Source organism: Pseudopodoces humilis, chromosome 27 (assembly GCF_049639895.1).
Source record: "Pseudopodoces humilis isolate 2021_Gansu_Grassland_sample_001 chromosome 27, ASM4963989v1, whole genome shotgun sequence".
Classification (NCBI taxonomy): Eukaryota; Metazoa; Chordata; class Aves; order Passeriformes; family Paridae; genus Pseudopodoces; species Pseudopodoces humilis.
The window spans coordinates 5,060,631-5,074,337 of record NC_142226.1 but is presented as its reverse complement, the minus strand read 5'-3'; the positions used below and the strand labels follow the sequence as shown (position 1 = coordinate 5,074,337).

General features: G+C 54.4%; 3 protein-coding genes across 3 annotated transcripts; 2 read left to right on the top strand and 1 right to left on the bottom strand.

The window, feature by feature from the left end:
- Positions 1–7: 7 nt before the first annotated feature.
- On the top strand, positions 8–4,770 carry LOC148182535 (kelch-like protein 31). Its single transcript, XM_088067307.1, has 4 exons — positions 8–14; positions 53–188; positions 3,877–4,194; positions 4,348–4,770. Exons 1-4 carry the CDS (start codon positions 8–10, stop codon positions 4,574–4,576), a joined length of 690 nt encoding a protein of 229 aa, XP_087923433.1. The 3' UTR covers positions 4,577–4,770.
- A 148-nt stretch (positions 4,771–4,918) lies between these two features.
- Positions 4,919–7,569, bottom strand: RPL11 (ribosomal protein L11). Its single transcript, XM_005529732.3, has 6 exons — positions 7,536–7,569; positions 7,017–7,167; positions 6,569–6,675; positions 6,078–6,209; positions 5,609–5,719; positions 4,919–4,994 (listed from the first exon to the last, which is right to left on the bottom strand). The coding sequence occupies exons 1-6, from the start codon at positions 7,539–7,541 to the stop codon at positions 4,965–4,967; spliced, it is 537 nt and encodes a 178-aa protein (XP_005529789.1). The 5' UTR covers positions 7,542–7,569; the 3' UTR covers positions 4,919–4,964.
- A 2,273-nt stretch (positions 7,570–9,842) lies between these two features.
- PPT1 (palmitoyl-protein thioesterase 1) lies at positions 9,843–13,566 on the top strand. The gene is made up of 9 exons (XM_005529733.3): positions 9,843–9,966; positions 10,149–10,258; positions 10,990–11,117; positions 11,372–11,442; positions 12,075–12,177; positions 12,254–12,344; positions 12,455–12,553; positions 12,717–12,788; positions 13,036–13,566. The coding sequence occupies exons 1-9, from the start codon at positions 9,867–9,869 to the stop codon at positions 13,156–13,158; spliced, it is 897 nt and encodes a 298-aa protein (XP_005529790.1). The 5' UTR covers positions 9,843–9,866; the 3' UTR covers positions 13,159–13,566.
- Positions 13,567–13,707: the final 141 nt, after the last annotated feature.

The following is a 13,707-nucleotide window of genomic DNA, read 5'->3' as shown; positions in this document are numbered from 1 at the left end:
CTCGGCCATGGCGGGTGCGGGCAGAGGGCGGCGCCATCTTGAGTGCTGGCAGGGTCGTGTCAGCTCCGCCCTCAGGATGGGCTGTCACGGAATCCCAGAGGAGCTGCAGCTGGAAGGGACCTCTGGAGATGTCCTGTCCAACCTTCTGTCAAGGTAGTGTCACCTGGAGTAGGTGACAACGCATCCAGGTGGGTTTGGGATGTCCCCACAGAGGGAGACTCTACACCCTCCCTAGGCAGGTGTTACAGGGCGCTGCCGCCCTCATGGAAAGCTTTTCCTCGTGTTGAGGTGGAACTCGTGGTTTAGTTTGTGGGCATTGCTCCTCATCCTGTCACTGGGCACCATTGAACAGAGTTTTGGCACCGTCCTCTGACAGGCCTGTGGATGTTTGTATAGATTGATGGGATCCCCTCTTCCCTTCTCCAGACTGACCAGGCCCAGCTCCCGCAGTCTCTCTTCACCAGAGAGATGCCCCAGTCCTTTAGTGATCTTTTTTCTCTCTTTTAGACCCACTCCAGCAGCTCCTTGAGAAGCCCAGAACTTAACAGTTTTTTTTTTCCCGAGGCAATGTCACTCCAGACCTGTTCCTGTTGCCTCCCAATGGCTGCTTTTCTTTGGGATTGAGGACGTTCTTGCAGTGCTGTGTCTCAGCTGAGTCCGACCCGAGTCCAGCCCGTTACAGGTCTCAGTCTGGACCCAATTCCAGCCCGTTCCAGGTCTCAGTCTGGACCCAATTCCAGCCCATTCCAGGTCTCAGTCTGGACCCGAGTCCAGCCCGTTCCAGGTCTCAGTCTGGACCTGAGTCCAGCCCGTTCCAGGTCTCAGTCTGGACCTCAGTCCAGCCCATTCCAGGTCTCAGTCTGGATCTGAGTCCAGCCCATTCCAGGTCTCAGTCTGGACCCAATTCCAGCCCGTTCCAGGTCTCAGTCTGGATCTGAGTCCAGCCCATTCCAGGTCTCAGTCTGGACCCAATTCCAGCCCGTTCCAGGTCTCAGTCTGGACCCAATTCCAGCCCATTCCAGGTCTCAGTCTGGACCCAATTCCAGCCCATTCCAGGTCTCAGTCTGGACCTGAGTCCAGCCCTTTCTGTGTCCCTGTGACTCGGCGAGGGTGGCTGACCTCACACCACCCCAAAAGCCTGCTGTAAGTGTAGAAGTGATAAGAGCAGTCAGCTGGCTGGGAGAGGAGGGAGGAGGATGTCGTGTGGGGAAAGTTGAGGGTCTCTGTGCCTCAACCTGCAAATCCTGGCACTGGACAGAGCTTCCCCCTGGACAAACCTGTCTGAGAGCAAGGTAAGATCAGCCCCAGCCTGTGGGTGAGTCACAGAGAGCCAGGACACACCTGGCAGGATCAGCAGAGACTGTGCGGGGCCAGGAACTGCTGAATAATGGAAAATGGGGAAAAAAAGCCTTTGTTGCTTTCTAAAACAGGGCTGGAGGAATTATTAGCAGCAAAAGAGTGCCTGGAGCTGCAGTGCCCAGGTAGTTTTCCAGGCTGGCTGGGAGCTGGCTGTGACTCAGAATCTGTTTGAACCCACCAGCAGGAAAAGGAGAGGGACTCTGGTTCAGTATTAAAGAAAATAAGCCTGACACAACTTTCTGAAGGCACTGTTACACTGATCTGCTGTTGGCTCAGTAAGCAGGGCTGAGATTAGCAGCACTGAAAGGATGTGAGGACAATGATTGTCTTTTAAGGGAAATTTAAACAGCCAGAATAAAAGCTTCCCTTGATGTCTTCCCTCCATTCTGTCTGGGACCTTTGAAATCTCTTCAAATCACTCATGCTCTCTAGATTAACCCAGCAGACAGGATTAATCTGTATAAAAAAATACCCCTTTCAGGTCACTGCAGTGACATTTCAATCAGGAGCAGCAATAATGTCCCATTTTAAATTAAGTGCAGGTAACAAAGGTCGCTGTGCCCTCCCACAGCCAGACTTTGGAATAAATCTAACATGTGCTGTGCTTTGAGTTGGGAATCTGTCAAAGGTGCTCAGAGGGGACAGGCAGGATCCCAGGGACATCAATCCAAAACTTTCCTTATACTTGTGTGAAGTGTGCTGCAGTTGGAAGATCTGTTTTACCCCAAAACAATTTCCTTCTTGGCAGCAAGGAGGCTCTGGCAGTGCTGTATCTTAGGGAGAGGTAAGTCTGAGGGATCTGGAGAGAAGACCTGGAAAAAAGATTTTATTTTCCTAGGAAATTCCAGTATTTAACCTGTATCTTCATTTCAGAGCCAGCCAAAAAGCTGAAACTGCAAATTTTTCTAATGAATCTGGATAAAATGCAACATCCAAGTGTTGTTGCTGTGAAAGGGAAAACCCCAGTTCCTTCTCCCAGTCCTGAGCTGGTGTCAGAAACTATTTCACATCCGAACTCAGGGAGAGAGAAACATTTGGGTCCCAGTTTTGGGGCCTGCTCCAGGATGTGACATCGTGATAGATGAGCTCTCAGTGGTGTAAATTGGGGTAGCCCCATGAAACACCACAATTCCAGGGATGGTTCAAGTGCCTGGGACTTTGCTCCTGAATCCCTGTGGCTTCTGAGTCATCTCTGCTCTCTCCTCTGAGCTTGGCTGTGCTGGCACTGCCACTTTCCCACTCCAGCCCAACCTGGAATCCTCTTTCTTGACAGACTTTTACTCAACTTTTCCCAAACTTTTCCCTTCTCCATTTTTTTGCTGAAGTCTCCTAATTGCCCCCTTCCCTCCTGGTGCTAAATATGAGCTGATTACTCACTTCCAAGAAACCTGATCTTTGTGTCCAAGTGCAATAAACAGCCCCAGACATGTGAGACAGAGCAGTAGCAGCTATTTCTGGCCAGATTTGTTCCCTCATCTACTGGCTGCTCCCAGCTCCCTCGGAGGAGGTGAGGTCACTGCTGAGTTTCAGACTGCAGGTTCAAATGGGATTTGGGAATATTCAAAAGCTGTGCCTGAGTCAGGTGAAACACACCCTGCTGTCACCCCAGACTGGGGCTGAGTGTGGCCCCACACCCCAGGACCAGTGGGTGCTCCCAATTCCCCGGAGCAGCCACCCAAAATGCTCAGTCCTTTGTGATAACAGCAAAGGTCCTGGCACTGGTTTTGTTGAGAATCCCCTCCTGCAGTCATGGCACTTTCTCACAGAGGTGTGCAGGGCTTGGGGAACAGTTCCCATCCTTCTCTAGACCTGACCCAGGTAATTTTGATTCAGTGGAAGTTTTCCCTTTCTTTTTCTGAACATCTTAAGGAGCAGAAAGGCACCTGTACCCCCATTGCAAGGCTCCTCACCCCTCCGAACTTCCCAGTGGCTCTGCCACCTGAGAGAGCACAGCCAACATCCTTGGCACATCTTGAGGCCAGCCCTTCCTCACCTGATCACTCAGGAACCGTCATCCTCCTCCTGCTCTGAGGTTTCAGGGAGTCACTGGCAGGTCTGCTTTCTGTTTCTGGCCTGCAGTTTATCCACCTGTCCCAGGCTGGCCTGTAGTCCCTGCAGCATCGCTCTGGGGACACAGCAGTTCCCTCTGCCATCTCGTGGGCACACAGGGAACCGGTGCCTTCTCATTCTGTCCCTGCTCCTCTTCTACCTGCCAAGACTCAGCAGAAGGGACAGTGACAGTGCTCTGGGACACCTCAGATCAGCAGTCAGCGTTTCCAGGGCAGGCTGGAGCTCGGGAGGGCAGGAGCAATGCTGGGCTGTCCAGAGGGTGAGAGCAGCAGCAGTCACAGGTAGGATTTAGTGCTGTGCAGCACCTGTCTCCCTGCACTGCCTGTCTAGGTGCTTTCTCACTCCTGGAGAAGGCAGAGGCACATCCAGAGCACGAGTCACCTCTTCTCAAGGCAGATGTGTCCGGCAGCCCCCCTTCTCCTCACTGCCCTGCCCTTCCTCCCGCAGGTACAACCCACGCTTCAATACCTGGCTGCACCTGGCCAGCATGGAGCACAGGAGAAGTGCCTGTGACAGGCTCCTCTACACTGTGGGAGGGCACAACACCCAGTGCCCGCTGGCTTCCGAGTGCTACATCCCCACCACCAACAGCTGGCACAGCAAGGCCACCCTGGAAACGCCTCCACCGTCATCCACAGCCAGCTGTGGCTACATCAGGCACACCCACTCCAGCTCCCTGTGCTGCTACGTGGCCAGGGCTGGGACAGCTGGAGGGAGTGACCAGGGCTGGGCAGTGCCATGGGCTGGCACAGACAGCTGGAGGGAGTGACCCGGGCTGGGCACTGCCCGGGGCTGGCACAGACAGCTGGAGAGAGTGACCCGGGCTGGGCACTGCCATGGGCTGGCACAGACAGCTGGAGAGAGTGACCCGGGCTGGGCACTGCCATGGGCTGGCACAGACAGCTGGAGGGAGTGACCCAAGCTGGGCAGTGCCCGGGGCTGGCTCGGACAGCTGGAGAGAGGCTGGAATGACAGCGGGAAGGGGTATCAGAACTGTGTGCGGTGCTACAACCCCGATCTCAACGAGCAGGCTGAGGGTGAGGAGCTCCCCGAGGCCATGGTGGGTGTCTCGTGCTGCACCATCACACTCCCGCCATCCCTGGGCTCCAGGTCCAGCTCTGTGGCCTCGGCAGCAAGCAGCACGTAAAGAGCCGAGTTCCACGTGGCTTCTGCCACCAGCAAGGGAAGGACACCCAGCTCGAGAGTGTGGGACAGCTGGGTAAGGAGGCACGCTGATGTCTGGGGTCACTGCAAACTTTGGGAGCTAGGAAATGGTCCCCTGAGCTGCCTCCATCTCCATCTCGAAGCCTAAGCAGGGAATGCAGGCACAGAAGCAGGTCAGAGAGCTTTTCTCCCCAGCCTGCAGCACTGGATTGCAGCATGGATTGGGGAAAACAAGAAGGAGAAAATAAAGAATTCAGCCAAACCGTAATAGTGGAAAAGAAGGACCCTCGCTTCCATCAGCTTCCCACAAAACTCACAACACAAGTTAGGGGTTAGAAAAATTTATTTACTTCTCTGGTAACAGGAACCACTCATTTACCAGGAAGGATGATGCCGTCATACTGTGAAAGAAACACAAAGAAACAAAAAGAACCAAAGTGAGAAATCACCATCAGGCAAGATCAGGGTATGACCTGTGTAGGTCTAGGACAGTCTGTCCACACTTTCTATCAAAACCCCCCCAAGAAACTATCAGCACTCCCCACCTCTGAGATTTCCAACCCAGCTCTCAGCAGTTCCCGTTCATTATCCTGTTATTCATTATATGGACAGATAACCCCAAGAATTTGTTTTAATTGCAGATATCTCCATCCTCCAAGTGTGGCAGCTGAGCCTGGAGCTCTGTCAGACCAACAAATCCTAAGCCTGCCTCCTCACTCACGATCCCCAAACATACAGCTCCTCCAAAAACTGAGAGTCATTTCCACAAGAGCTCGTAATTCCTCCCGGCTCTCCTGCCAAGAGCAGCTCTTTCAGTTCAGCACAAAAAAGCACAAACAGCACTCCTGCTCTAACATTTCTATTTAGTAGCAGCACCTTCTACTACTCTGGGACAGTAAAAATCTACAATTTAAGCCCTCATCAAGATCTGCCCAGTGATTTGCTCCAGCCTTTCCATGAGGAATTTTGCTGTTCCTTGCTAGGAAACTCCTGGGATACAAAAATAAAGATGTACCTTTTGCTGGAACCAGCGCATGGCTTCCTCCTTCCCAATCCTGTGCTTGGCCCCGATGTTGCCAGTCCTACGTTTCTTGTCAGCAATGCTGAATCCTGGCCTGCCCAGCACCTGCAGGAGGAGGCAAACAGCACTGCTTCATCCTGGCACTTACTGTTTTCTTAAACAGTTTTCCAAAAGGGAAATTTCCTCATCAGTGATGCCTTGCTGCTCTCTCCTTCCTCAAACCCAGCCCAATGATATCCCCAGGAGTTGCTGTCAAAACAACAGGGTTTGTTTCTGAAGAGGCTTTGTGGGATTTGTCATAAATCAAGGATTTTATGGCAGCTCTGGGAATCTCAGATTAGAAAAATGTCAGCAAAATCCAAATCTATCTTCCAGCACTTGGCAGCAAGTCCATGGCAGCCAGGGCTTTCTCTAGGCTCCTTCTGGAGCTTTCCCACAAGCCCAGAAAACAGGGAATACTCACCACGTAGAAATCCAGGCCGTAGATCCCGATACTGGGATCATATTTAATGCCCAGATCGATGTGTTCCTGGATTCCAAAGCCAAAGTTCCCGGTGTCTGAGAAGTTGTTTTTTCTCAACTCGTATTCTCGCACCTGAAACGTTGGTTCTCGGTCACTATTTTGTTTCTGACTAGAAGCAGAATCAAATCTCCTACCCACTGCTACCAGACCCCAAACTTCTTCACAAGCTATTGAGTCCTTATCCCAAAAATTTTACTCCCCCAGCTTGGTCCTAAATTCCAGCAGCAAAAACAGAACACGAAACAAAATCAGCTGCTGCACCAATTAGTTCTTAAATAAGGATCAAACAACACCCAGGTTAACAGTGTGAACACCTCATGGATCTGACCTGTACCTAGATCAGCTGCAACATTTCAGAGCACACACCCCTTCAGTCAGAATGGGAAAGTTCCATTTTTCCACAAACCAAAGAACCAGCCCAAAATCCTCACCTTCAACCCCTTCTCCAGAATCTCCTCTGCTTTGGCCCCGCGAACCGTGCAATGAACAGCGATTTTCTCATTTCTCCTGATCCCAAAGGATCTCACCGTGTATCGGGCTGTAGGCAGCAATAGTTACACTTAGATCACAGCCAGAGAATTCCCACCCGGGGATTCAAAGCTTCTCAACACCCCATGAACTCAAGGGAATTAAAAAGAACCGAGGCAGCCCAACATTCTGTTTTAAGGGATGTTGGCAGAGCAGCAGTTTGAGTTTGGAGACATAAATGACACAAACATGCACGAATCCCTAAATAATGAAACCCCCCAATCTCCAGCAGCTCTCCCGACACCGGCTCTGCCGAGGAGCCCTTTCCTGCGAACCGCGCTGCCACTGCATCCACGGGAAAGGAAGAAAAACAAGCGAGAAAACAACCAGGGCTCCTCCGCAGTTCCTCACCTTTGGAGAAGACGGGGGTCTGCCCCGTGAGCTGCTCCAGCACTTTGGCGGCGCGGGTGAGCCGATCCCCGCTCTCCCCGACGCAGATGTTGAGGCAGAGTTTGCGGATCCGCAGCTCCCGCATCGGGTTCTCCTTCTCACCTTGGTCTTGCTGCGGAGAGATCACACCCAGGGTAACCGGGGATTCCCTGGGCAGGGCTCGCCGCTCGCCCCAGCACGGTTCGCCAGGGCTCCGGAGGAAGGGTTCCGCAGCCGGACACCGCGCCCCGCTCCCCGCCGGGCCTCAGTCCCGGTGCCGTGGCCCGTTCCCGAGCACCGCCGCCATAGGGCGGGCCGCGGCCTAGCTCCCACAGCCGCTCCCTCGGAGCGTCCCACCGGCTCCTCCGCGCCCATCCCACCCCCGTGCCTCTCCCCCCGGCCTTCCGCGCTCCCGCCCGCACGGGCCGCGCCCCGGCGAGCGCGGATGGCGGCGGATAGAGACGGCCCGGCCCGGTCCCGGCCCGCGGCTCCGGCACTCACCGCCATGATGGAGGCGGGGAAGAGGCGGGCAGCGCGCGGCCGCGGGGGGTTATGGGAGCGCGCGCAGCGGCGGCGCCCCCTGGCGGGCGGAGGGCGGGGTTGCCATGGCAACCGCGGCTCTGTCATGGCTCCCGCCGTTAATTAATGCTCATCACTGAAAACACAGTCAAAAGCGGTAATAACGGGAAGTGTTAATAGTAACCACAATGAACGGAGAGAGGAAAAAGCAACCCAAACATGTGATGCATTCGGGGGGGGGAGCAGAACTTCCCAGCTTCTCTGCGAAAGGGGCAGCCCAAACTCACTTTGGACCACTTTGGAGTCCAAACTTCTCTTCAGTGGCCACATCCTGAGCAGAAAATACCTTCAAGGAGGCTCACACTCGGTAAGGATGGCACCAGCTCAGGGTTTTCCCTGTTTATCCACTTTCCCTGCCACCCCAGAGCTGCCAGCCCAAGCTCTGTAATGCCATCAATTGTTTTTTGCCCCAGTTGCTTCTAAGCAGGGATGAAGGATAAATGAATAATCAGCTTGTCTCATTAAGGAGAGAAAAAAGTGTCAGTAGTCTCAGCGCAGAGGGTGTGAAAAGCCTCTGGTTAAAAAGTAACACTGCTTCATTATGGATTTACTTCATCCAAGAAAAGCTTTGCTGGAAATAGCTGCAGGCTGGGCTGGCTTCCAGCAATCCATGGATCCCATTTGGGATCTGTCCATGCTCCTTCCCATGGGCACAGGCTCAGGGCACTGCAGCCAGCAGCTCCAGACACAGAGAATCAGAGACTCCTGGAGTGGTTTGGGTTGGAAAGGACCTGAAAGCCCACCCAGAGCCACCCCTGCCATGGCAGGGACGCCTTCCACTGTCCCAGGTGCTCCCAGCCCTGTCCAGCCGGGCCTTGGGCACTGCCAGGGATCCAGGGACAGCCCCAGCTGCTCTGGGCACCCTGTGCCAGGGCCTCCCCACCCTCCCAGGGAAGAATTGCCAGACCCCATCTTGTTGAAGAGACATTTCCTACCTTGACATTTCTCTGCTGAATTCAGGAAGCTTTTCCTGCCTAGCACAGAGCTTCCCACTCACCCGCTCCCTCAACCCTCTCCCCATCTCCAAATACATCCAGATGGGGTCCCATGTGGAGCTCTTCCTGCTTTGACTCATCCCTGTCCCCAAAATAGTCCAGAGCTCTGTTTTGCCAGGTGCTACAACACATTTTCCCTGGGAGAGGGGGTGGGCTTGGTGTCATTTCTGATTCAGTGCAAAGAAAGGAATCCATTGCTGAGAGCGGGTTTGTTTTTTATCCAGGGATGTGCTGTTGGTTTCTGGCCCCAGGTTACCTGGCTGATGAGAAGTCCAGCTGCAGTGGGAGCAATAATCCCTGCCACTACGCCAAAGGTATTTGTGATTCCCAGCAGGAGCCCTGGGGAGGGAGAGAGCAAAATTTCCTGAGCGAGGCCAGGAGGAAACTGTCACCAGGAGGGAGAGGAGTGGGTGCTTCCTGTCCCTTCCCTCGCTGCAGGAATGCTGCCTGGAGTGCTGAGACACGTTAGGATCATCCCTGCAAGAGTGGGGGGAATTTTAAGCCTTTATTTCACCCCTTATCTTCCAGTGCCAGCAGCTCCAGAAGAAAAGGGGAGAGCAGGAATTGCAGAGGCCTTGTGGGACTGGGAATGATGCAGAGCCAGGGAGGGCAGAGATGTGCAATATCCACGTGGTGGATACTGATGCCTGTCCCTGGCATGCTGGTTATTGTCGAAGTCAGTGTGAGAAGGACCACAATGACCGCGGGACCGCAGCCAAGGCATGGCACAGCCACCAGGAAGGTGCCTGGGAGCAGCTTCCCATGGGAGGAAATGGGAAGCGCTTTACAACAGAGCACACAAGTGTTTTGGAAAGGCTGGGTGGCAGATGAAAGCTTGTCCTTACTCGGTGCTGAGAAGAACTTCCTGACGGCTGCTGTGCCAAGCACCCGCCTCTGCAGGAGAAAATCAGGCAGCAGCCCAGGCAGGATGTGCCCCAGCCCATTCCCAACGCGCGGCAGGGCAGAGAGGAAGCAGTGCCACGTGGACAACACGCAGGCCTCATGGATTTCTTGGCTGCGTGTCCCGGGGCGGGGAGCGGCCCGCAGGATTTGGGATTTCTGGCTGGGATCGGGAACGGCGGGGCTCGAACCCGGGACCACGGGGAGTCACAGGCCACGCCCTCTTCTCCAGGGCACGCCCCCTTCTTCAGGCCACGCCCCCACCTCTAAGCCACGCCTCATTTGCGTCCCCGCCCCTGATTGGCCCCGCCCAGGCCCCGCCCCCTCTTGCCGCCGGCGGGTCATGTGACGGGCCAAGATGGCGGCGCTCACGGTGGCGGTGCCGGTGCTGGCGCTGCTGGGGCTGTATCTGGGCCCCGCGGCCGCCGTCACTCCCCTGGTGATCTGGCACGGCATGGGTGAGCCGGGACCCTCCGCCAACGGCCGCGGGGGCGGCGGGGCTTGGCTGGGGACCGAGCAAGACCGAGGGACGCTCGCTAGCTCCCGGTGCCGTGGCAGCGGGGCTCGCGGTGTGTTTGTGGAGGCGAGGTGAGGGCCGCGGCCGTGGCGTGGTGGTGCATCCCCGTGTTCCCTCCCGCAGGAGACAGCTGCTGCAACCCGGTGAGCATGGGCTACATCCAAAAACTGGTGGAGAAAAAAATCCCGGGGATTTACGTCCTGTCGCTGAAGATTGGGAGCAACATGATCCAGGTAAATCGGGTGTCGCTCGGGTCTGCGTGCAGGGGTGGGGCTGAAGTTACTGCACTCCGTGGTTTTAACAGGATTCCACAAGGATTCCTGCTGTGCTTTCCCTGCTAATTTTCTCTTCTCAGTGAGGTAAACAGCTTTGACAGGTAGAGCCCGATAAAGTCCAGCTAATACCTGCAGAAAAGCACTGGGGGAAAACAAATCCCTGACCTAAATTGGATTAATATGCAAATCCACTGATTAGCACACTCGAACCACTGCAGGTAATACTGATGCTGGGGCAGAGCTTTAACTCTGGCCATGCTTCTTGATTTGCAAACATTTATTTACTTCAGTGTAATAAATTACACACTTCTGCACCTTCGTGGGTCTTGACAGATTTTTTGTAGTCCTGTGGAATTTCTTTAAGTCATTCCTCAGGGCAATGCTCAGTGTAGGTGGTTTTCTGGGTTCTGGAGACCTTTGTTTTTTAACTTTTATGTATACATGAATAAAATGTGAAGAGATTCAAGTTGTGAAGAAGTCTGGAGAAATGTCTCTGCCCCACGTGAGCCAGTTTTGCCAACCAGGGCAGGACGTGGTAAAGGGAAGTCTCAGAACTGGAATTTCACTCCTGTCCCTGGGATAGCTCAGGTCCTCTTTCAAAACCACAAATGTCAGTGCTGTTTGCAGAGCTGAAAACATCACCAGCCATGGCAAAGGTACAGCTGATCCATCCTAATCTGATCCCTCAGGATATGGAGAACAGCTTCTTCATGAACGTCAACGATCAGGTGAGGGAGGTGTGCAGCCAGCTGGCCACGGACCCTCAGCTCCAGGGAGGCTACAACGCCATGGGCTTCTCCCAGGGAGGCCAATTCCTGTAAGTCTGCACTCCAGGGACTCCTGCTGGGTTCAGCTGCTCATTTAAGACCCTTCAGAAGCACTCAGCAGACACAAACTGCTAAATTCCTGAAGGCAGGAGTGCTCCAAAGGGGGCAGGTTGTGATTTCCCGCAGCCCTGCTCTTGCAGGCAGGGTTAAATCCCTTGGCAAACGTTACACAAGTGCCCAAACCCACGCAGAACCCGCAGCTCTGGCCTGGGCAAGCTTTCAGCTCCTTCCTCTTCCCCCACAGGAGGGCTGTGGCCCAGAGGTGCCCTGTTCCTCCCATGCTCAACCTCATCTCCGTCGGGGGACAGCACCAAGGTAGCGTCCCCTGCAGCTGTCACAGCTCCTGGGCACCTTTTGGGGCTCTTTCCTGAGCTCTGATCACTTTCTTATGGATTAAATTGTCCCTTTGCCCTTTTCTGGACCTGCTGATCTGTTTGGCCCAATTAATGTTTGCTGATTTCATTATCTTGATCTTGCTTAACTGGCAGTGGAAAGGGACCTCTGTCAGGAGCTGCCTTCACTGCCTGGGTAGGATTCTTACACACCTTGGGACTTTTGGGATGATTTATTCTGTGGGAAATCTCTGTAGATTTGTGAAACTGAACCTTCAGGTTACAATCAGCACCTGGAAGGTCAGAGCCCCAAGGAGAGGGAGGTATGAAGTGGAATTAAGGAGGTGTGCAGTTAGGAGTGGCTGGCAGTGAATTTCAGATACCTGAGAACTCCCCAGCTCCTGGAGCGTGTTTCTTTGTAGTGGAGAGGGAAGATGTGTAGGGAGCACCCAGCACATCCCTTCTCTCTGCCCCAGCTCCCAGGGCAGGAGGGCTGGCTGAGGAGCTTGCCTGCTTGCCTGGGTAACTCCTGCTGCTGTGCAGGAGGTGGTTCTGGTGCAGCAGGAGGGCTCCAGGGGTCCCAGTTTGGCTGACTGAGCTGTGTCCCTGCCCCAGGGGTGTATGGCTTCCCACGCTGTCCCGGGGAGAGCTCCCACGTCTGCGACTGGATCCGGAAAACCCTGGATCTGGGAGCCTACACCAAGGCAGTGCAGGAGCAGTGAGTACCTCCCCCAGGCCAGGCCACGGGAGCAGCTCTGGCATTCCACCTGAGCCTTGTTTTCTCCCCCCTCCAGCTTGGTCCAAGCAGAGTATTGGCACGACCCCCTGAAGGAGGAGGACTACAGGAAGAGCAGCATCTTTTTGGCTGACATCAATCAGGAGAGGGTAAGGACAGCGGTGACCTGAGAGCAGAAGCCTGGGAGGGTTCAGGTTGAAGAGCAGGCACTTTCCCTGGCTCTCCAGGGGCTTGGATGTGTTCTCCTCCTTCCATCCAGGGCATCAACCAGACCTACAAGAAAAACCTGATGGCTCTGAAGAAGTTTGTGATGGTGAAATTCCTCAACGATACCATGGTGGACCCTCCGATCTCTGAGGTGAGGAAGGCAGGGCGGGTTTGGGGGCTTCCTTGTCTCTGGTTTGTCCTTTGGTGGCAGAACTGGAGGTTGCAGAGGGGCAGGCTGGGCATAAACACAGCTCCAGGAGCTGCTGGAAGCCTGCTGGAAGCCTCCTTCATTTTTTTAATCCGTTTTTATGCAGTGGTTTGGGTTTTACAAAAGTGGCCAAGCCAAGGAGACCATCCCACTGCAGGAGACCTCGCTGTACAAAGAGGTGAGCTCTGGGGGATGGGGGCTTCTGCTGTGTCCCCTCTTCACTGTCCCTGGGGCCCCCCCAGCTCTGCTCTTGTCACTCCCCCTGCCAGGAGCTGTTTGTCTGGGGAGACATTTCCCTCCAGCCATTCCTGGTGAAACTCAGGGAATGGCACTGGTGGTTCCTGCCTGGCTCAGGATCCCCCTCAAACCCCTTTTCCCCCCTCCATGAGGAGAGCAGAGGTGGAACCTCCCCCTTCTCTCGGCAGGATCGCCTGGGGCTGCAGGAGATGGACAAAGCAGGGAAGTTGGTGTTCCTGGGGGTGAAGGGGGATCACCTGCACTTCTCAGAAGAGTGGTTTGACAGCACCATCCTCCCTTTCCTGCAGTGAAGCTGCTCTGGGAGCACTGGGCAGGGTTTTTCACTGGAACTAACACCAGCCACTGTGCAACAGCACTTGGTGCATCCAAGCCTGCAGGGATTTGGGGAAGGGGAGCAAGAGGGGGGAGGTTTAGCTCAGCAGGGGTTGCCAGGATTCCACTCCCACCTGGGCTGATTGCTCTGGCTCTGACACACTCCAGGGCCTGGTAAATCCACCTCAGTTCTCAGAGCTGTGGCTGAGCTGTGCCAGAGCTTTGTCCTCAATCCCCTGTTCCTGCAGGACACACTGGCAGTATTAACCCAACTCAGTAGGGATCAGCAAAGCTCTCATGGCTGTGTGCAGGGGAAATGTTACAGCCCATCCTTCAAGATGGGGGGGAAAAGGCCAAATTTAGGGGTTTATGGGAAAAAGGAAAAAGGGTTTGGAATTCAGCAGTATTAACAGCTTGAACAGTTTTCAACTAATGGCTTGGTTTCTGTTCTTTTGTACAAATGAAATTAATAAAGAACTTTCCATCTAACTAACTAAAAAAGAAGTTTGGACAGCTACTGACTGTGT